This window comes from Salvelinus fontinalis, chromosome 6 (genome assembly GCF_029448725.1).
Source record: "Salvelinus fontinalis isolate EN_2023a chromosome 6, ASM2944872v1, whole genome shotgun sequence".
NCBI classification, from domain to species: Eukaryota; Metazoa; Chordata; class Actinopteri; order Salmoniformes; family Salmonidae; genus Salvelinus; species Salvelinus fontinalis.
Window position 1 is genome coordinate 73252934 of NC_074670.1, and position 23901 is coordinate 73276834.

At 45.1% G+C, this 23901-nt stretch overlaps 1 protein-coding gene across 2 annotated transcripts; it reads right to left on the reverse strand.

Moving 5' to 3' along the window:
* Positions 1 to 939: 939 nt before the first annotated feature.
* On the reverse strand, positions 940 to 20793 carry LOC129858700 (stanniocalcin-2-like). 2 transcript variants are annotated; one of them, XM_055928029.1, is made up of 4 exons: positions 20389 to 20793; positions 12058 to 12200; positions 5765 to 5868; positions 940 to 5495 (listed from the first exon to the last, which is right to left on the reverse strand). In XM_055928029.1, the coding sequence occupies exons 1-4, from the start codon at positions 20525 to 20527 to the stop codon at positions 5129 to 5131; spliced, it is 753 nt and encodes a 250-aa protein (XP_055784004.1). In that variant the 5' UTR covers positions 20528 to 20793; the 3' UTR covers positions 940 to 5128. The 2 variants fall into 2 exon arrangements, with proteins under 2 accessions (XP_055784004.1, XP_055784003.1); XM_055928028.1 differs by having other exon boundaries at positions 5765 to 5976; positions 20389 to 20772.
* Between the last annotated feature and the right edge of the window lie 3108 nt (positions 20794 to 23901).

Below are 23901 nucleotides of genomic sequence, written 5' to 3' on the forward strand. Positions count from 1 at the left end.
CCCTGAGTAGAGGGGAATCATCCACCTGTTGTCCCAGGTCTAAATCAGGCCCTGAGTAGAGGGGAATTAGGGGAAAAAAGCAGTGGAACTGACTTTGAGTTCCAGATTAGAATTTGAGGCTGATAGTACTGTGTGTGCTGAGAGGTGGTTTATATTGCCCATGACAAAGATATTTTCACAGGCTTACATTTTTCAGTGTTTGTGTGATAAATAATATGACGTGAAATGTAAGTTTGTTTTCTTGTGTACATGGAATATATTTTGAAATGTAAGACAGCGAGTTGATGTCTGTTTCTGTAGTCCTGGTGCTGTAAGATCTGCCATGACAGCCTGTTCTTGTTCTATTGTGGTCTTTGTAACTGAACTTCACAATAACATGTTAAAGGTGTAAGGGGTTATTTAAAGGTGTAATGCAATCATAGATGGTTTCTTTTCTGTGTGATATTCCTCTGACCACAGCAATTTGTCCAATTGATTCTTAAAAGTGTGATTGTGCAGTATGTGGTTTGCCCTGAAGGAGGCGGTATCACACAATATTCCACTTTAGTGATCAGGGGCACAACGTTTTAAAATGTTCAGATAGAAATATGTTATGTAGAACAAACTTGCATCTGCAACCTGAGAACAAGGAATCATGTCTGCTCTATTCATGGCGTTACTTACTATCTGCAATGTTTGACAACATTTGGCAACTGAACGTTGCACTGGTATTGAAGAAGCTACATTCATTGTAGCTGAGAAAGTCCACCCTCAGTCTCTTGTGCATTAAAATAATTCCTTGTCTTATCTTTGTGGTATGCATGTTTTTCAATGCATCTTTTCTGTATCTCGTGTCAGTATTATAAAGTGGTTATAATTCCTCTGAGTTGTTGCAGTTCATGATCAGAGCTACCTATTGAACACACAACACCTTCATGACCAAACTCAGTGTACAAAATATTCACACAAAAATACACTTTAATGATATCAAGATACATTTCTGTTGATTTTGATTCCATGAGTCCTTAGAGTTTCATAGTACTGTTTGTATACACATTATCAGACAGGTGAATTAAAACCATACCAGACCACATTCTGTATGGTCATTCTGGTGCGGCTGCTAATCCATGAGCACAACTGGAGGTGTAGAGGAAGTGACGTGCTGTATGGAACACTGAGAAACAGGAAGCACTTCAGACTATTTCTCCCGGAACACAAAATGCAGAAGATAGTGACAGAATATGGAACAGATTGTCAGTTACAGTCATTTACATTATTAATGAAGGGACACACCTGGTGTCCAATGATAAGACAATGAACTGCAATAGGATGTCACATCATCTGAATAGACATGTCGAAGCTTAGAGGGGCAGGAGAGCCTCCATGACTGACCAACATACACCTCTGAACCGTAAGAAGAGGTGGAAGAAGGAACAGGGGAGGAGGAGAGGGAAAGTCGCTCCTCAGGAACCGTTGAGTGGAGGTCTCGTCCTCCTTTCCTCTCTCCTCATGCGGCCAGACAGCTTTTGGCTGTGGCCCAGAGGAATTCTCTAGTGGCCTAGGTAAATCTACCATTTAGAATAACAGCGGACTGCAGCCGGAGCCAGTGTGGGGGTCCTCACTGGGCGGCGTCCCAATGGCACCCTATTCCCTATATAGTGCACAATGTAGGGAATAGGGTGCCATTTTAGCATATGACTGTGGCCAGGAAGAGAGAGAGGGGGGTCTGACCTGGAGGTTAAACAGAAAGACACTGTTGATTGACTGCTCCTGGTTACTTGACTGCAGAAACCTCAATATTTATGTTAGCTCCCTGGGCTAATGCCTAGGAGTTTAGCTGAGTGGGCTTTCATAGTCTTGTGGTGTCACGTTAGTGTACAGACTGGCTTCCGTCTGGAGTCTGGAGATGGCTTCAGCTGTACAGCGCTCAGTGGTATCATCAGAAACACACCTGTCAATCAATCAATCATACTCATCAATCATAACAGGCAGGCAATCATACTAGTCAATCAATCATAATAGTCAATCAATCATACTAGTCAATCAATCATACTAGTCAATCAATCATACTAGTCAATCAGTCATACTAGTCAATCAGTCATACTAGTCAGTCATACTACTGATGCTTACTGAGATGCAGTTACTGGGGTGCTACTGTATGTCTAGCGTGTCTGTATGAATATCTGTGGCGTGTCTGCATGAATGTCTGTAGCGTGTCTGCATGAATGTCTGTAGCGTGTCTGTAGAGTGTCTGTATGAATGTCTGTAGCGTGTCTGTAGAGTGTCTGTATGAATGTCTGTAGCGTGTCTGTATGAATGTCTGTAGAGTGTCTGTATGAATGTCTGTAGCGTGTCTGTATGAATGTCTGTAGCGTGTCTGCATGAATGTCTGTAGCGTGTCTGCATGAATGTCTGTAGCATGTCTGTATGAATGTCTGTAGCGTGTCTGCATGAATGTCTGTAGCATGTCTGTATGAATGTCTGTAGCGTGTCTGTATGAATGTCTGTAGCGTGTCTGTATGAATGTCTGTAGCGTGTCTGTAGAGTGTCTGTATGAATGTCTGTAGCGTGTCTGTAGAGTGTCTGCATGAATGTCTGTAGCATGTCTGTATGAATGTCTGTAGCGTGTCTGTATGAACGTCTGTAGCGTGTCTGTATGAATGTCTGTAGCGTGTCTGTATGAATGTCTGTAGCGTGTCTGTATGAATGTCTGTAGCGTGTCTGTAGAGTGTCTGTATGAATGTCTGTAGCGTGTCTGTAGCGTGTCTGTATGAATGTCTGTAGCGTGTCTGTATGAATGTCTGTAGCGAATCATACTAGTCAATCATACTACTGATGCTTACTGAGATGCAGTTTCTGGGGTGCTACTGTCTGTCTAGCGTGTCTGTATGAATATCTGCAGGACTGTCTGTAGCATGTCTGTCTGTAGGACTGTCTGTAGCGTGTATGTCTGTTGTGTGTCTGTCTGTAGCGTGTATGTCTGTTGTGTGTCTGTCTGTAGCACTGTCTGTAGCGTGTCTGTCTGTAGCGTGTCTGTAGGACTGTAGTGTTGTAAAACTGTCTGTAGTGTGTCTGTAGGACTGTCTGTAGCACATCTGTCTGTAGGACTGTCTGTAGTGTGTCTGTAGGACTGTCTGTAGCACATCTGTCTGTAGGACCGTCTGTGGGACCGTCTGTCTGTAGCGTGTTGTAAAACTGTCTGTAGCGTGTCTGTCTGTAGGACTGTCTGTAGTGTGTCTGTCTGTAGGACCGTCTGTAGCGCGTCTGTCTGTAGCGTGTTGTAAAACTGTCTGTAGTGTGTCTGTCTGTAGGACAGTCTGTAGCGTGTCTGTCTGTAGCGTGTTGTAAAACTGTCTGTAGTGTGTCTGTCTGTAGGACAGTCTGTAGCGTGTCTGTCTGTAGCGTGTTGTAAAACTGTCTGTAGTGTGTCTGTAGGACTGTAGGTATGTCTGTCTGTAGCATGTCTGTCTGCCGGACTGTCTGTAGCGTGTCTGTAGGGCTGTCTGTTGCGTGTTGGTAGGACTGTCTGTGACGTGCCTGTTGGACTGTCTGTGGCGTGTCTGTCTGTAGGACCGCCTGTAGCGTGTGTCTGTAGGACCGTCTAGCATGTCTGTCTGTAGCGTGTCTGTAGGACCGTCTGTAGCGCGTCTGTCTGTAGGACCGTCTGTAGCATGTCTGTAGGACTGTCTGTAGTATGTCTGTCTTTCGGACTGTGTAGCGTGTCTGTAGTTCGGACTGTCTGTAGGACCGTCTGTCGGACTGTCTGTAGCGTGTCCGTAGGACTGTCTGTAGCGTGCCCGTAGGACTGTCTGTAGCGTGTCCGTAGGACTGTCTGTAGCGTGTCCGTAGGACTGTCTGTAGCGTGTCCGTAGGACTGTCTGTAGCGTGTCCGTAGGACTGTCTGTAGCGTGTCCGTAGGACTGTCTGTAGCGTGTCCGTAGGACTGTCTGTAGCGTGTCCGTAGGACTGTCTGCGAGTACGTTACCACAACAGTAACATTTCTACCTTTTGAGTCCAATAAAAGTTTCAATAATTCATCTTTAAACCAAATCAATTGAAAATCTCCTTTGAATCTTCCTAGTGCTACTTACTGATTGTACAACATTGTCACCCCAGTCGAGTGAACTCTAGTAAACCTCAGCGTCACAGAGAGGAGTCACAACAGAAGAGACCAGCATGTTGAGGCACCTGGATGCATGGGGTTGCACATTAGCTGAAGTCAGAGGACCTAAGCTATGTCTGCTATATCTGCATCCCCAAATAGCCCATACAGCCCTGGTCAAAAGCAGTGCACTCTGTAGGGAATAGGGTGCTATTTGAGACACACATTGAATGTGCTGCTACAGACAGACGCTGTGTCCTGGGCTCCCTAATAGTAGGAATCCTAACGATGGAAGCTGGCCATCAGAGAATGTACCAGTTTGTTTACTTTGCCATGGTAACCCAACCTCATGCACTACAAGTCATATGTGCCAGAACTGGACTTCAAAACCAGTAAAGTTTGTATTTAATCATCAAGTATCTAGAATTATAATACTAACAACACATTCCCACTTTGAAACAACAAAGCTGAATGTTACATATCTATGGGTGGTTATGGGTGGTGATGGGTCGGGAGGTATGGTATACGACAGAACACACCATGTACTATAATCGTATAGTACATCAGTACTGCATATGGTGACTATATTTATACATGTTTGTACTGTATAAATATAGATAAGTATATTTCTATGTACATTTGGATATTTAAACATTGCATAAACAATAAAATAAATAATACAAATATAATGAAATGTTACAGTGAGTACGATTTGAGAAACGCTATATTAGAGCCCAAAAAAGTCCTAACACTTAAAATAAAAAAACCTGGATAATAATACTTATTATATTTCAATAATAAACAGAAACAACATCGTGGACTACAATCTGGAGTAACTGAACGAGCTACACCATGTTACCTGCTGGAATGACTGCAGAGGAGCGGGAGAGAGAGAGAGTCTGTGTGTAGGTGTGTAGATGTGCGTGTATGTGTGTTTTTGCATGTACAGTATCTGTCTGTGTGTGTATGTGGGGGGGGAGGGGGGGGGGGCTGCGATGGTGACACGGTCGGGGGAAGAATCAGGATAGTTAGGGTCCAATGTCTCTTTCACCTCCGGATGTCTGTGGCCTCAGGGTCTTCCTGCTCCGCCACCACCCCAGCCTCGGGGCTCTGTCGGCGGGGACCCTGGCTGCGGCTGCGGGGGTGGACATTGAAGCCTCCTTTACTGGACTTGTCCTTGTCCCCCTGTCGGGGGGGTCGGGCGTGGTCTGGCTCAGAGTGGGGGGACCCGTGGCGGCGGTGGTCGGGGGAGGCGGGGGACTGACCGGGAGGGGGGGTGAGGGAAGAGCAGACACTCAGGCTGTCACAGAGAGCCCCCCAGTTCTGCTCACACTGCAGCCGGACGCTCCTGGTTAAGGCCTCCTTCACCTCCTCCCCACAGCTCAGTAGGATGTTAACCAGCTCCACATATGGCCTGTGGGGGGGAAGAAAGATCATGGGATTATTATACTATTGTACTAATATAGGGCTGGACATCCACAGCTTGGTATGGGTGGTTGACCTTCTAGGTAAGTTAAAAGGGGAAGAGGCAGAGAGAAGAGTAGAGAAGGCAGAGAGAATGAGGCAGAGGGAGGAAGAGACAAAGGGTCAGAGATAAAGAGAGATATAGTCCTCCTCACCCTTTAGGAAAGAGAAGGGATGAGACGGACCGAGAAAGACACTGATGAATGCCACCATCCTCACCCTTTAGGGAAGAGGTCCTGGAAGTGGATCATCTCCACCATGACAGCAACGTTCTCCTTGGCTGCAGAACACAGGTTGTGTCTGAGGTAGCACTCTCTCTGCAGCTGGAACACCATCTCTTTAATGGCCAGGCACTTCCTGCTGATGCAGCTGAACTTGTGTCTCAGACCGTGGGCCATGCACTTCAGAGCATCCTTGATGAACGACTTACCCTAAACCCACACAGTAGATATACACTGCTCAAAAAAATAAAGGGAACACTTAAACAACACAATGTAACTCCAAGTCAATCACACTTCTGTGAAATCAAACTGTCCACGTAGGAAGCAACACTGATTGACAATAAATTTCACATGCTGTTGTGCAAATGGAATAGACAAAAGGTGGAAATTATAGGCAATTAGCAAGACACCCTCCAAAACATGAGTGATTCTGCAGGTGGTGACCACAGACCACTTCTCAGTTCCTGTGCTTCCTGGCTGATGTTTTGGTCACTTTTGAATGCTGGCGGTGCTCTCACTCTAGTGGTAGCATGAGACGGAGTCTACAACCCACACAAGTGGCTTAGGTAGTGCAGTTCATCCAGGATGGCACATCAATGCGAGCTGTGGCAAAAAGGTTTGCTGTGTCTGTCAGCGTAGTGTCCAGAGCATGGAGGCGCTACCAGGAGACAGGCCAGTACATCAGGAGACGTGGAGGAGGCCGTAGGAGGGCAACAACCCAGCAGCAGGACCGCTACCTCCGCCTTAGTGCAAGGAGGTGCACTGCCAGCGCCCTGCAAAATGACCTCCAGCAGGCCACAAATGTGCATGTGTCTGCTCAAACGGTCAGAAACAGACTCCATGAGGGTGGTATGAGGGCCCGACGTCCACAGGTGGGGGTTGTGCTTACAGCCCAACACCGTGCAGGACGTTTGGCATTTGCCAGAGAACACCAAGATTGGCAAATTCGCCACTGGCGCCCTGTGCTCTTCACAGATGAAAGCAGGTTCACACTGAGCACATGAGCACATGTGACAGACGTGACAGAGTCTGGAGACGCCGTGGAGAACGTTCTGCTGCCTGCAACATCCTCCAGCATGACCGGTTTGGCGATGGGTCAGTCATGGATTCTGTATACTTCCGGCCCTTCCTTGGACACTGTGCTATCTAACCTCCAAACGAGCTTCAATGCCATACAACACTCCTTCCGTGGCCTCCAACTGCTCTTAAACGCTAGTAAAACCAAATGCATGCTTTTCAACCGTTCGCTGCCTGCACCCGCACGCCCGACTAGCATCACCACCCTGGACGGTTCCGACCTAGAATATGTGGACATCTATAAGTACCTAGGTGTCTGGCTAGACTGCAAACTCTCCTTCCAGACTCATATCAAACATCTCCAATCCAAAATCAAATCTAGAGTCGGCTTTCTATTCCGCAACAAAGCCTCCTTCACTCACGCCGCCAAACTTACCCTAGTAAAACTGACTATCCTACCGATCCTCGACTTCGGCGATGTCATCTACAAAATAGCTTCCAATACTCTACTCAGCAAACTGGATGCAGTTTATCACAGTGCCATCCGTTTTGTTACTAAAGCACCTTATACGACCCACCACTGCGACCTGTATGCCCTAGTCGGCTGGCCCTCGCTACATGTTCGTCGTCAGACCCACTGGCTCCAGGTCATCTACAAGGCTATGCTAGGTAAAGTGCTGCCTTATCTCAGTTCACTGGTCACGATGGCTACACCCACCCGTAGCACGCGGTCCAGCAGGTGTATCTCACTGATCATCCCTAAAGCCAAAACCTCATTTGGACGCCTTTCCTTCCAGTTCTCTGCTGCCTGCGACTGGAACGAATTGCAAAAATCTCTGAAGTTGGAGACTTTTATCTCCCTCAACAACTTTAAAAATCTACTATCCGAGCAGCTAACCGATCGCTGCAGCTGTACATAGTCCATCTGTAAACTATCCACCCAATTTACCTACCTCACCCCCCATACTGCTTTTATTTATTTACTTTTCTGCTCTTTTGCACACCAGTATCTCTTCTTGCACATGATCATCTGATGATGTATCACTCCAGTGTTAATCTGCTAAATTGTAATTACTCGATTTATTGCCTACCTCATGCCTTTTGCACACATTGTATATAGATTCTCTTTTTTTTCTACCATGTTATTGACTTGTTTATTGTTTACTCCATGTGTAACTCTGTGTTGTTGTCTGTTCACACTGCTATGCTTTATCTTGGCCAGGTCGCAGTTGCAAATGAGAGCTTGTTCTCAACTAGCCTACCTGGTTAAAAAAAGGTGAAAAAATAAAAATAAAAAAATGGTGTGGGTGGCATTTCTTTGTGGGGCCGCACAGCCCTCCATGTGCTCGCCAGAGGTAGCCTGACTGCCATTAGGTACCGAGATGAGATCCTCAGACCCCTTGTGAGACCATATGCTGACACATGCACATTTGTGGCCTGCAGGAGGTCATTTTGCAGGGCTCTGGCAGTGCACCTCCTTGCACAAAGGCTGAGGTAGCGGTCCTGCTGCTGGCTTGTTGCCCTCCTACGGCCTCCTCCACGTCTCCTGATGTACTGGCCTGTCTCCTGGTAGCGCCTGCATGCTCTGGACACTACGCTGACAGACACAGCAAACCTTTTTGCCACAGTTCGCATTGATGTGCCATCCTGGATGAACTGCACTACCTGAGCCACTTGTGTGGGTTGTAGACTCCGTCTCATGCTACCACTAGAGTGAGAGCACCGCCAGCATTCAAAAGTGACCAAAACATCAGCCAGGAAGCACAGGAACTGAGAAGTGGTCTGTGGTCACCACCTGCAGAATCACTCCTGTTTTGGGGGGTGTCTTGCTAATTGCCTATAATTTCCACCTTTTGTCTATTCCATTTGCACAACAGCATGTGAAATGTATTGTCAATCAGTGTTGCTTCCTAAGTGGACAGTTTGATTTCACAGAAGTGTGATTGACTTGGAGTTACATTGTGTTGTTTAAGTGTTCCCTTTATTTTTTTGAGCAGTGTAGAACACTCAACCCTAAACCCACACAGACCTATAGAACACTCAACCTTAAACCCACACAGACCTATAGAACACTCAACCCAAAACCCACACAGACATATAGAACACTCAACCTTAAATCCACACAGACCTATAGAACACTCAACCCTAAACCCACACAGACCTATAGAACACTCAACCTTAAACCCACACAGACCTATAGAACACTCAACCCAAAACCCACACAGACATATAGAACACTCAACCTTAAATCCACACAGACCTATAGAACACTCAACCCTAAACCCACACAGACATATTAGAACACTCAACCCTAAATCCACACAGACATATAGAACACTCAACCCTTACCCTAAATCCACACAGACATAAACTCAGCAAAAAAAGTAAAGTCAATTTTCAGGACCCTGTCTTTCAAAGATAATTCTTAAATATTCAAATAACTTCACATATCTTCATTGTAAAGTGTTTAAAAACTGTTTCCCATGCTTGTTCAATGAACCAGGTGCAATGATCTGCAGCTTACAGATCATTGCACCGGTACATAGCCCATCTGTAATTAGCCCACCCAACTACCTCACCCCCATATTGTTATGTTTTTCTTCTTCTCCTTTGCGCCCCAGTATCTACTTGCACATTCATCTTCTGCACATCTATCACTCCAGTGTTTAATTGCTAAATTGTAATTATTTCTCCACTATGGCCTATTTATTCCCTTACCTCCCTAATCTTACTTAATTTGCACACACTGTATATAGACTTTTCTATTGTGTTATTGACTGTACGTTTGTTTATGTCATGTGTAACTCTGTGTTGTGTCGCACTGCTTTGCTTTATCTTGGCCAGGTCGCAGTTGTAAATGAGAACTTGTTCTCAACTGGCCTACCTGGTTAAATAAAGGTGAAATAAAAAAATACATTAAAATAAAATTAAAACCATAAACAATGTGAATGAACATGCACCTGTGGAGCGGTCGTTAAGACACTATAACCTTATAGACGGTAGGCAATTAAGGTCACAGTTATGAAAACTTAGGACACTAAAAAGAGGCCTTTCTCCTGACTCTAAAAAACACCAAAAGAAAGATGCCCAGGGTCCCTGCTCATCTGCGTGAACGTGCCTTAGGCATGCTGCAAGGAGGCATGAGGACTGTAGATGTGGCCAGGGCAATAAATTGCAAAGTGAGACGCCTAAGACAGAGCTACAGGGAGACAGGACGGACAGCTGATCGTCCTCGCAGTGGCAGACCACGTGTAACAACACCTGCACAGGATCGGTACATCCGAACATCACACCTGTGGGACAGGTACAGGATGGCAACAACAACTGCCCGAGTTACACAAGGAACACACAATCCCTCCATCAGTGCTCAGACTGTCCGCAATAGGCTGAGAGAGACTGGACTGAGGGCTTGTAGGCCTGTTGTAAGGCAGGTCCTCACCAGACATCACCGGCAACAACGTCACCTATGGGCACAAACCCACCGTCACTGGACCAGACAGGACTGGCAAAAAGTCCTCTTCACTGACAAGTCGCGGTTTTGTCTCACCAGGGGCGATGGCCGGATTCGCATTTATCGTCGAAGGAATGAGCATTACACCGAGGCCTGTACTCTGGAGCGGGATCGATTTGGAGGTGGAGGGTCCGTTATGGTCTGGGGCGATGTGTCACAGCATCATTGGACTGAGCTTGTTGTCATTGCAGGCAATCTCAACGCTGTGCGTTACAGGGAAGACATCCTCCTCCCTCATGTGGTACCCTTCCTGCAGGCTCATCCTGACATGACCCTCCAGCATGACAATGCCACCAGCCATACTGCTCGTTCTGTGCGTGATTTCCTGCAAGACAGGAATGTCAGTGTTCTTCCATGACCAGCGAAGAGACTGGATCTCAATCCCATTGAGCATGTCTGGGACTTGTAGGATTGGAGAGTGAGGGCTAGGGCCATTCCCCGCAGAAAGGTCCGGGAACTTGCAGGTGCCTTGGTGGAAGAGTGGGGTAACATCTCACAGCAAGAACTGGCAAATCTGGTGCAGTCCATGAGGAGGAGATGCACTGCAGTACTTAATGCAGCTGGTGGCCACACCAGACACCGACTGTTACTTTTGATTTTGACCCCCCCTTTGTTCAGGGGCACATTATTCAATTTATGTTAGTCACATGTCTGTGAAACTTGTTCAGTTTATGTCTCAGTTGTTGAATCTTGTTATGTTCATACAAATATTTACACATGTTAAGTTTGCTGAAAATAAACACAGTTGACAGTGAGAGGAAGTTTCTTTTTTTGCTGAGGTTTAGAACACTCAACCCTAAACCCACACAGACAGGCATATAGAACCCTCAACACTAAACACACACAGACAGGCATATAGAACACTCAACCCTAAACACACACAGACAGGCATATAGAACACTCAACCCTAAACACACACAGACAGGCATATAGAACACTCAACCCTAAACCCACAGATATAGAACACTCAACCCTTAACCCACACAGACAGGCATATAGAACCCTCAACCCTAAACACACACAGACAGGCATATAGAACACTCAACCCTAAACCCACACAGACAGGAATATAGAACACTCAACCCTAAACACACACATACAGGCATATAGAACACTCAACCCTAAACACACACAGACAGGCATATAGAACACTCAACCCTAAACACACACATACAGGCATATAGAACACTCAACCCTAAACCCACACAGACAGGGGTATGGAACACTCAACCCACACATACAGAACACTCAACCATTAATGACTGTATTTAACCTTTATTTTACCAGGTAAATTGACTGAGAAAACATTCTCATTTACAGCAACGACCTTGGGTATAATTGCAAGGGAGGGGTGAGGGGTTGAATGGACCAATTAGAAGCTGGGGATTATTGGATTGGTTGATTGTGGTGAACCAATAAAAACCTGCTAACACATGAACATACGTGTTCTAGTTCTAGGGTGGTTAGAACTAATTCCTCTGTGACCCAGTCTGATGGCCCAGTGAGAGGCCGGGACAAAGCCTGTTCTACCCGTCTGACAGGGGATCTGGCTGGGAATTGTGCCAGCTGGCTACCCCTGGACCTGGAGCACTCTGCCCTGATACACAGAGACCTGACCTCCGTGGGAGAGGAAAGGGGACTGGGGTACACACACATTGGCTACGGATGCAAACAACTCAATAAATCCACGTGTGCACTAACTTATACGCATGTACGCACATACACATGTAGTCTTAAGCACACAAACATACAGAGTGCCTTACCTGGGAATCAAACTTTCCGGCGTTGTGTAGGAAGGTCAGACAGATCTCCTGCAGGCCTCTGATCTCACAAGAGTTGTTCTCAAAACACTCAAACACACCGCAGCCCACGTCTCCTGCACTCACCAGACAGTGCTGGATCTCAGCTGGACGGAGAGAGATGGAGAGAGAGTTGTCACTGACACTTACAGTCTACTATCAAGCATCAACCTCTATCCCCATTACATGTAGTGATACAGGCCATAGTCTCAGAGCCGTTTCCCCCTTGTCATCTTTTTAACCTAAGGTTCTGCTAGAGTAAGAGTTCTAGGATCCTTTTCTCATATAGAGACCACCTTGGGACCGTATTGTGTCCCCCCCCTTGTTTCTTTGTCCACGTGTAACAAACAAAAACATTTATAACAAAACAAGTTTCAGGTTTTCATCGTTTCCCACCAGGTTACTCTCTGGCCAATCAGTAACATGAATCATTCAGCTGGGGATGAAAGAAAATGACGAGTGGTTTGGTCTGGACATCCAGGCTGGGATTTGAGTTCTCCTGGCAGACAGCTTCTATGTGGACCCTGATCCAAAGTAGTGCACTATATAGGAAATAGGGTTCCATTTGGGATTCACATTCTTTCTACTGTCAGTATAGTAGATGAATACTAAACCAGCCTCCAGGCTTCGGTGCCAGAGACAAGAAAACAACATCTCTGTGGAGAGAGGAGAAGACAAGAAAACAACATCTCTGTGGAGAGAGGAGAAGACAAGAAAACAACATGTCTGTGGAGAGAGGAGAAGACAAGAAAAAAACATGTCTGTGGAGAGCGGAGAAGACAAGAAAACAACATGTCTGTGGAGAGCGGAGAAGACAAGAAAACAACATGTCTGTGGAGAGCGGAGAAGACAAGAAAACAACATGTCTGTGGAGAGAGGAGAAGACAAAAAAACAACATGTCTGTGGAGAGAGGAGAAGACAAGAAAACAACATGTCTGTGGAGAGAGGAGAAGACAAAAAAACAACATGTCTGTGGAGAGAGGAGAAGACAAAAAAACAACATGTCTGTGGAGAGCGGAGAAGACAAGAAAACAACATGTCTGTGGAGAGAGGAGAAGACAAGAAAACAACATGTCTGTGGAGAGAGGAGAAGACAAGAAAACAACATGTCTGTGGAGAGCGGAGAAGACAAGAAAACAACATGTCTGTGGAGAGAGGAGAAGACAAGAAAACAACATGTCTGTGGAGAGAGGAGAAGACAAGAAAACAACATGTCTGTGGAGAGAGGAGAAGACAAGAAAACAACATGTCTGTGGAGAGAGGAGAAGACAAGAAAACAACATGTCTGTGGAGAGAGGAGAAGACAAGAAAACAACATGTCTGTGGAGAGAGGAGAAGACAAGAAAACAACATGTCTGTGGAGAGAGGAGAAGACAAGAAAACAACATGTCTGTGGAGAGAGGAGAAGACAAGAAAACAACATGTCTGTGGAGAGAGGAGAAGACAAGAAAACAACATGTCTGTGGAGAGAGGAGAAGACAAGAAAACAACATGTCTGTGGAGAGAGGAGAAGACAAGAAAACAACATGTCTGTGGAGAGAGGAGAAGACAAGAAAACAACATGTCTGTGGAGAGAGGAGAAGACAAGAAAACAACATGTCTGTGGAGAGAGGAGAAGACAAGAAAACAACATGTCTGTGGAGAGAGGAGAAGACAAGAAAACAACATGTCTGTGGAGAGAGGAGAAGACAAGAAAACAACATGTCTGTGGAGAGAGGAGAAGACAAGAAAACAACATGTCTGTGGAGAGAGGAGAAGACAAGAAAACAACATGTCTGTGGAGAGAGGAGAAGACAAGAAAACAACATGTCTGTGGAGAGAGGAGAAGACAAGAAAACAACATGTCTGTGGAGAGAGGAGAAGACAAGAAAACAACATGTCTGTGGAGAGAGGAGAAGACAAGAAAACAACATGTCTGTGGAGAGAGGAGAAGACAAGAAAACAACATGTCTGTGGAGAGAGGAGAAGACAAGAAAACAACATGTCTGTGGAGAGAGGAGAAGACAAGAAAACAACATGTCTGTGGAGAGAGGAGAAGACAAGAAAACAACATGTCTGTGAGAGAGGAAAAGACAAGAAAACAACATGTCTCTTCACAGAGAGAAGAATGCAGGGTGACAGAGAGATTATTTACTGTGTCATTCTGCGTCAAAATACATCTGCATTGCCTGCCGTGAGGATAGGAGGGGGTGCTGCACTGCAGATAGAGCGTTGGGTACTAGAGAACATACAAACGCACAAGGCATCTATCTCTATTGTGCCTTTACGGAGTTGAAGTCAACAGGTGTCAGTTTTCCTGGTATTAAACTATCATGTAGATGAGACTGACTGTGTATTAGTTTATCTATAATTAGTATTTCCTGTCTGTGTTGCCAGTATACATATTTGACCCCCATCTGCTTTTCACAGGAACTTTCTAAGTGACTCCCTGGCTGGGCTGCTGTGGGGACATGGACTGGACTGGTGACTGGTCCTGTCCCAGATGGCACCCTATTCCCTAATAGTGCACTATAGGGGATAGAGTGGGACACATTAAATGTTTCATAATGCAGTCTAATATGACATGACTCTGGTAAGACCAGTGGTTGATGTTTACATTGAAACCGGAATATCCAAATATACAGAAGAGAAGATATGTGTACCAGTCCAGTCCAGGGCTGTAGTGGGTTGGCAGGTGACACCACCCTTGGGCCTCTTGCTGTCCATGTAACTCAGTTGGTAGAGCATGGCGCCTTCGCAACGCCAGGGTTGTGGGTTCGGTTCCCACGGGGGACCAGTATGAAGAAAACTAACTATGAAAATGTATATATACACTCACTAATGTAAGTCACTCTGGATAAGAGCGTCTGCTAAATGACTGAAATGCCAACGTTATACAACGTCTGACGAGTGGCAGCCAAGCAGGACAGAAATAAAACAAATGATAGTGGACCAAAACGAAATGACCAGGAGAGAGGGAAAAGTCTGCCTGTTAACCCCAAATGGTAGGATATTTAGAGAGGCCTTCCCAAAAGGAGAAAAGCAGCTATTTTCAGTTTATGTAAACGGTTATGTAACATATAGTATATATGGACACACTGTTAGGCTACACACACTGTAGGCCTATTATAAGTGTTTATTTTGGACTGTACAGGTTCAAAACATTTATTTTAATAACTTCTGTAATCAGTCTTGAAGAACCACAGAGAGAGTGTGTCCCATCAGTTGGGAGCTGAAAGGTTATTCATCTCCCTCTAGTCACTGTCACTGAGGCGTTCTGTCCACGTGGGATAGAATCACTAACTACACCGGGTATGGCACTCCATATGGGCCGTTGAGAACGGGTCAGCATGAGAAAAAAAACGTAGGATATACAGTCTTGGATATACAGCATATCTTAATGGGGGATATGCATTAATTAATAGACCTATAGCATTTCAACAGCGGATCACTGTAAGTGTGATATTTGATAGCCTAGGCAGATTAATCTCACGAGCCCTCCGGTCAGAGTAAATAACGAATTAACGCAGTAGATTTATTTGAGAAATGATGCTCGTCAACAAGCACTGCTCTGTTGGGGGGGGGGGGGAGGGTTGTGTGTCTGTGTGTTTGAGATGGAGGGGGGGGGGGGGTGTAAGGGATGTGGGCATTAGGTTGAACTTTGGTGCGCTGCAGGAAAAGTGAGCCGCTGTCGGCAGCGAGTGCTTGTGTTGGCGTTTACACCGGAATGTGCGTGGATCGTACGAGCTGGCCGCAACGTGCATTGAATTACACAGTGGTGTGAGACTGACTGACTGAGGGACTCTACTGTGCAGAGCTGCGTCAGAGCTGTCCCTGCAACTACAAGGATTTAAACCCTTACATTCTCATGATTTCTATATTGATTAATGGAGAGAAGTATTTCATAATATTGGTTATTGTAAATAGACTGTAGCCCTTTTCTAAGATTCCTGTTAAGAATGCTGAAACAGAGGCGATTGCATCATTCCCTATCAACATGCGTTGTAGGAGCCTAACAACCAGCAGTTCAAGCCTGGAGTACACTGTAAGGGCTCATGCACCAATAGTGTTTGCTGGACGAGAGTACTTAACATCTCTGAACGTAAATTGCGAACCGATTTTACATGTAGAATCGTGTTAAAAATGTCGGCAGTCAGGCGTCTACAGCCGGTGGTCCCTAAAACACAGCGCGCGGAATGTTCGGCAGATGAACACTAGTCCCACATTCAGTGCGATGTGTGTGCGAACCTTAAAGAGGTTGCCATGAATTTCACAGTATCTTACAGGTAACTCAGTGGCGAGTAAAATTCTGTATTTCATATTACAACAGCGTAAAATTGACTGTATTATACTTAAGTAATAAAGCCCGAGGGGGTGTGCTATATGGCCAATATACCACGGCTAAATTGTTCTTACACACGACACAAAGCGGAGTGCCTGGATACAGCCCTTAGCTGGCGTATATCGGCCATCTACCACAACGAACCTCCGATGGACCTTATTGCCATTATAAACTGGTTACCAAAGTAATTAGAGCAGTAAAAAATGAATGTTTTTTATCATACCCATGGTATATGGTCTGATATACCACGGCTGTCAGCCAATCAGGATTCAGGGCTCGAACCACCTGGTTTGGAATGTAAATTAGTAAATGCTACCATAATCTGAACGAATTAAGGGGAGGGGTTTGTATTTCACAGAATGTTACTGTAATTACAAGGGATTGGTGCAAGCAGGTTAGCTGCTTGATAATGCGTGTACACATTAATTAATATTTGGTGTTTTATATCACTTGCACTTCTTGAGGTCTTAAGAAAGGCTTTCAAACTGGCAGAAAGTACAGGGAAAACAGACCAAATGGACATGGCAAAATGCTCAACCATTTAATTCAAGACTTGCTGCCGCACTAATCTGGCCCCTATACATTTTTAATTGATGGGGCACTATAACCACATAGGAGTTAAATTGGTACAGCGTTCTCACTCGCAGGTGCAACAAATATAGCATCTTACAAGGCAGCCTTAAAATATATTAATGAGCCAGAAACTACAACACCGTGAACCCACTAGTGGTCAAAGGGTTTCTGGTGCTCCAAAGATACAGTGAGGCACTGTATTCTGTTGGGTGGAATTTCAGTACCATATGAAATATAACCCCCCCCCCCCCCCCCCCCCCCCCCCCCCCAAATACAAATATACTATTTTCCCACAATGCACCATAATTTATAGTATGCTTCAGTTAAACATTTCAGAGTTTTTTTTACTGTTGATAATACCTAAAATTACAGTTGTCCATTACAGTCAGTGGTGATTTTAGCATGTAAATCTAGGTGGCGCAAAAAAACAAACATGTTTTAGATACCTTCCAGCAATGCAACTACGCAACACTAAAGAAATACATGAATTGCACTATAACGGTGACAAGTGGTGCCCACAAACTGTTAGGGTCTACATAAAGCTGTTCCAACAACAGAGCTTTCTTTTCAGCACCATGGAGTGAATCCTTACCATCACTACACCTGGCTATCAGTGGAGTCTTGTCTGGCAGCGAAACAGTTCATTCAGCCTCATGTACTAGCTTTCTAAAAACCATAGCTGATATACCTGACTTGCTTAAACAATGTGGTTTCTACTGACAATTGAGATGTACAAACTATGGCATAAGGGAATGATGAGCGGATAAGAGGCAATCTGAAATTTAGATTATTAAGACATTAATGAGAGAGCTAAGAAGGACGTAGTCAATATAACTATTTGTTCAGCACTTTTGAAATGTACAGTGACAGAATTCAGAACATGGGACGTTTTTACAGTATTCTCCCTCTATACCAAGTCAGAACCGTAGGATAAATAAAGGGGTCATATTAGCAACGAATGAAAGTTCTTACAATATTTGATGACATTTCTCTAAAACAGGCTATGGGCTACATGTGCACCACCAAGTCAGAACATAGATGAAATTAAGAGGGGAAAGGGACCAAATTATTAAGGTGAGACACATGGGTTACTACACAACATACACTTAGTATTACTTTCTTAGCTACAGTATACATATCTCCCTGGCATAGTACATAATTTATGCAGCAGCATACAAGACATTTATGGACTCACCGTTGTGCTGTGCCCACTTGAACAGGAAGGTGGCACAGTAGTCCTTCTTGTGGGCAAATTTTGTCATGAGACCTTATCATCAAAGTCTGTGATTCTCTGGATTTATGGTGCTTTTTGTCTTGAACTCACTGAAGTCTGAGATTTCTCAGTTCCGAGTTTCCAGTTGTTTTGAACGTGACAGAAATCATGCTGGATTGACAGCATGGTCAATGTATTCAACCTTTTCTGGCCAATGGTGTTGCGTGTCACACCAGCCTTCACTTTGGCTCCCCCTCCTGTCCAGCTCAGGCATTCGGCATTTCCGGCCTTCTAGCTGCTGCCGAACTTGCTGCTGGCAAACGCCCTTCACTCATCAACCCTGGATTTGTCTCGTCATCATTACACACACCTGGTTCCAATCCCCACTCAATCACTGTATATATACTCCCTCTGTCATTTGTCTTTGTAAATGTTGTTTGTTTTCCTGAGAGGAATCTCTCCTACTATTTCCTGAGTACTTTATTATTTAGCACTTTGGGTTTCATCCCGCTTTTATATATGGTGCTTTAAAAAACTCAGTAGTTCTAAACCTGCGACTGCCTCCTGCCTACTCCTCTCTACACTTGTGACATTGCGTTTGAATGTTTATCCTTTTAAGCTTGGAAAAGAGACCCTTGAACCCAGACTTGGACCACACCTCTCCACCGAATAGCAGGGAAAGCAAAATAGTGATTGCTTTGCAACACTTGCAGTTAGCCACTGATTCCTTACAAACCACTCATTGTTGAATTTGCGATTTCCAACTTGTTGTGTAATGTTTATGTCCAATGGCCGATGGCCGATGAGCACCGATACGTGTTATCTATAATTTCTCTTCATATGACAAGGATTGAGAAGGATTTGCTAGTAGATTGTCAAAGTGATTCATGATGACTGCTTGTCTAGCTACGATTTTGAAAGTATGATATTGACATGATCAGTCCAATCAAAGCTACGGTAGATATAACGTGATCCAGGCTGTATCACATCCGACCATGATTGGGAGTCCCATAGGGCGGCGCACAATTGGCCCAGTGTCGTCCAGGTTTGGCCTGGGTAGGCCGTCATTGTAGATAAGAATTTGTTCTTAACCGACTTGCTAAATTTAAAAAATCATTTAAATTTCATATCATCTTATTTGTGGCCAATGACCTTGAGCCTTCTTGGATGGGCACTTCTACTGTAAATCTATGGCAGCACCCATTGGGCTTTACTCTTTAGCTCTCCCTGTAGATTGAGGCTACGTAGTGTCCCCATGAGTGACAGAACAGTGAGCCAATCACAGCGAAACTAGAGAATATTACCAACCACTACACTCTGTATTTTCTGTTGGCTGCCCCACCACAGAAAGCACTGAGCTAGGCTGAAACACCTGCATTTTGGAGCTGCTTTACTCAAGAAAACAAAAAAGAGACCATGTTTGTAAGCGGCTTTATTAACTTTTTTTTATTATTACATTGCTTACAAACTGATATGACATGTATTAATGCAAAAATGACATGCAAAACAGGCAACAACATTATTTGTATTATAGCTAAACAGGTGGGGCCTGCCCTGAATGACGGTGGCCACTGATTACAGTGTCGCCTCTATTTCAACCACATTAAAATCACTCATATGTGGTAGCCTGCTCATTGGCTAAGTCATTTTGCCAAATTTGTTTAATTCAAATGCAAAAGGCATACTCGTTGTCAATGGATCGGCTGGATGTTGGCTAACTTTGAACCAATCACGTTGTATCGAGCATACCCAGAAAAAAAACGTAATCACATACACTTAGAGGCGCTGCCATATACACCGTCTATCATGACTAACCTTGTGTATCTATTAACAGTTTACTAACATATTGGATTTCTGTCTCCCTGTATTTGCAATATATGCACTTTGTGGATAATCTGAAATGGTAATCTCATCCATGATAAAACCAGTATGTCGGTCAAGAAACAGATGAATGAAGAGAGAGCGAACGTGTTCTTCGCTCTAATATCCACAGCGCGGAGAGCACGTGCACACACAAGCATGCGGTACCACTCGCGCATATTTATCCCACTGATCTGTATTCTGATAACACATCATTTCAACATCGAGCCACTTCCCATACCAGGTCAGTCTGCATTATATATATATATATATCTTTCTATCTTCGTGGGTGTGTGTGTGAGCACGTCTCTTTGGGCTCTTTCTTACCTGTGTTCTGCAGAGACATACGTCCTTTCTGGCTGGCCGGTTTCTCTGACGGGTTGTCATGAACATCGATATTATCCAATCCCACCACTTGCTCCAAAACTGACAAAACCAACAGCGCTATTGCAAATTTGACCAACATTTCTGCCTCTCTATCTGCGAACACCAGTAGGTACCTGTGTTATAATCTGCCTTCTCTCTGCTCTGAAACAACGATGCAGTGTGTATCGGAAACGCACCGTTCCAACCAGCCAGTCTGCTCTCTGTCTGTCTGTGGTAACTCGTTGCACTCTGCTGTGCAGCGTAGAGAGAGAGAGAGTGAACGCTGGGACCGCAGGGATGCTGCCTATATTTCCCAGAGCCAGGGCGGGTCGTCAATTTAGATGGAGTCAAGCAGGTGTTGTCAGCCAAGCTCAGCGACCAATCAGAGACGCAGACTTCCAAGTCCAAGGTTGAGAGGGGAGTGTCCAGTGAAAGTCCCGTATTTCCATAAAAGCTCTTGTAAAAAAAAAGTGTCTATGAGTAGGGGGTTATTTGCTAGTGTTTGGCTAAGAAACCTGTGTCTCTTGTTGTTCCTTGCATCGGACGGAAAGAAATTTGCAGCAGATGTAAACAGACCTGTCAGAATCATGTTGGCATGCCAACAGCTATTAGCCAACAATGTAATAACATTTAATGATATTTACTGGACACATCTGTTGTGGTTAGATTTAGGTAATACTTTGAATAACATATTGGTGGATACAAGGGAAAACATTATTGGCAAACATATTTTCCTACAACATATGAGGAAACAGTGTATTGATTGGCATATATTCCCAGCACTAGCCTTACTGTATTTGCACTCTAATATATTTGCTGTGTTATTACATGTTTCTATTTATGATTTTGTTGTTTATTGCAGGTGCACTATCCACCGTGTCTATATGATGCACGTTTCCTAATGAATCAGTAGAGTATTAACATGTGCATGTGTCCGCGGTCAGTGCTTCCACTCCGAGAGAAACTGTGGCAAGAGACTGAAGCAGTTTCCAAGACAAACTGAACAGATTGTCAAAGTACATGCATACAGTACAGAACATATTCTTCTGTTCCCTACTTTCACTGAATTCACTCCTTTCATAGACAGTCAGTGAATGGACTCCTGGTCCATGCAGGTGTTGGTGTTGTCCTGGAGCCATGTGTAACGGATGTGAAATGGCTAGCTAGTTAGCGGGTACGCGCTAGTAGCATTTCAATCAGTTACGTCACTTGCTCTGAGACTTAAGTAGTGTTGCCCCTTGCTTTGCAAGGGCCGTGGCCTTTGTGGAGCGATGGGTAACGACCGTGCTTCGTGGGCAACCTTTGTTGATGTGTGCAGAGGGTCCCTGGTTCGCGCCCGTGTCGGGGCGAGGGGACGGTTTAAAGTTATACTGTTACATTGATGCTGTTGACCCGGATCACTGGTTGCTGCGGAAAAGGAGGAGGTTGAAAGGGGGGTGAGTGTAACGGATGTGAAATGGCTAGCTAGTTAGCGGGTACGCGCTAGTAGCATTTCAATCAGTTACATCACTTGCTCTGAGACTTAAGTAGTGTTGCCCCTTGCTTTGCAAGGGCCGTGGCCTTTGTGGAGCGATGGGTAACGACCGTGCTTCGTGGGCAACCTTTGTTGATGTGTGCAGAGGGTCCCTGGTTCGCGCCCGTGTCGGGGCGAGGGGACGGTTTAAAGTTATACTGTTACACATGCATGTTCTAAACTTGAGCAGGCATGAACTGGAGAGGCATGGTGGGATTCTCATCAAACACACATGCTGGGAGACGCATAGCTGCGGCTGGTAAGGTGCACCATCATGCCAGGGCTAAAACAATAAGAGAAGAGAGGAGGTAAGGAGGAGGAGAAGAGAAGAGTGGGTGGCAGGACAGTGACAGGCTGGTAGCGTTTGGCAGGGATTGCATAATTTGGAAGCCACAGGCAGACCAAACACTCAGAGAGAAACACAGAAACACAGTGTGTGGTGATGGTAATGTGGACGTGTTTAACTGCTAACTATTAACACTATTAACACTCCATTGTCCCCTCCAAGCTGGGTCACACCTCCCTCTGCAACTGGACCCTGGACTTCCTGAAGGGCCGACCCCAGGTGGTGAGGGTAGGCAACGTCACCTCCACCACGCTGACCCTTAACACAGGGGCCCCACAGGGGTGTGTGCTTAGTCCCCAACTGTACTCCCTGTACACCCACGACTGTGTGGCCATGCACGACACCAACACCATTATCAAGTTCGCTGACGACATGACCTGATCACTGGTGACGGTGAGGGAGGAGGTCAGTGACCTGGCAGTGTGGTGCTGGAGCAACAACCACTGCCTCAACGTCAACAAGACCAAGGAGCTTATCGTGGACTACAGGAAACGGGGGGGGGGGGGGGGGGGGGGGGGGGGCATGTGTGACAGGTTAAAGGAAATACTAATAGCCTGTTATACATTAAAAAGTATTAGTAAATTCAAAGTATGTGAGGATCTTAAAACATCTAAGGTTAAGAAGATCATGCATTCAGTATTAGTTGATAGATTGATAACATTTATATAATTGTGTTAAAATCCGTCAAGCATACAAAGGGTACGAATTGTGAGAGGAATGTGTAAACGTTATGTTGATTACTTTATGTTGTCGTGGGTAAAAGTGTTAATCTGTGATCTACTAAATGCTCTTAATCTATGAGCCTGAGATCGATTGCTCTGGTCTCCACTCAAGTTCACAGAGAATTTGCGGTCTTTTTCTCATTGCACTGAAAGTTCTCAATGAGTAAACATTAACCTATCACTCTCGTGATTATTTCCCCCCTTGTTCAGGGGTGTAACACATGCCCCATCCACATCGACGGGGCAGCAGTGGAGCAGGTAGACAGCTTCAAGTTCCTCGGTGTCCAAACCACTAAAGACTTAAAATGGTCCAAACACACACGCACTGTCGTGAAGAAGGCGTGACAGTGCCTCTTCCCCCTCAGGAGGTTGAAAAGGTTTGGCATGGGCCCTCAAATCCTCAAAAGGTTCTACAGCTGTACCATAGAGAGCATATTCACTGGCTGCATCACTGCTCGGTATGGCAATAGCACCGCCTTCGATCGCATGGGGCTACAGAGGTTTATGCGGACAGCCCAGTACATCACTGGGGCCAAACTCCCTTCCATTCAGAATCTCTATCAGGTGGTGTGAAAAGAAGGCCCGGAAAATCGCCATTTTTTAACCATTAACGTCAATTAAATACAAAACTCAGTGTCACGATCGTCGTTAGGTGAAAGAGAGGACCAAGGCGCAGCGTGATATAAATACATCTTCTTTTTAATAGAAGAAGAAACGAACACGAACACTAATACAAACTAGACAAAACAACAAACGACCGTGAAGCTATCAAACGAAAGTGCAGACACAAGCAACTAACGTCAAGACATAGAAAATTACCCACAACCTACCTAATGCCTATGGCTGCCTAAAATATGGCTCCCAATCAGAGACAACGATAGACAGCTGTCTCT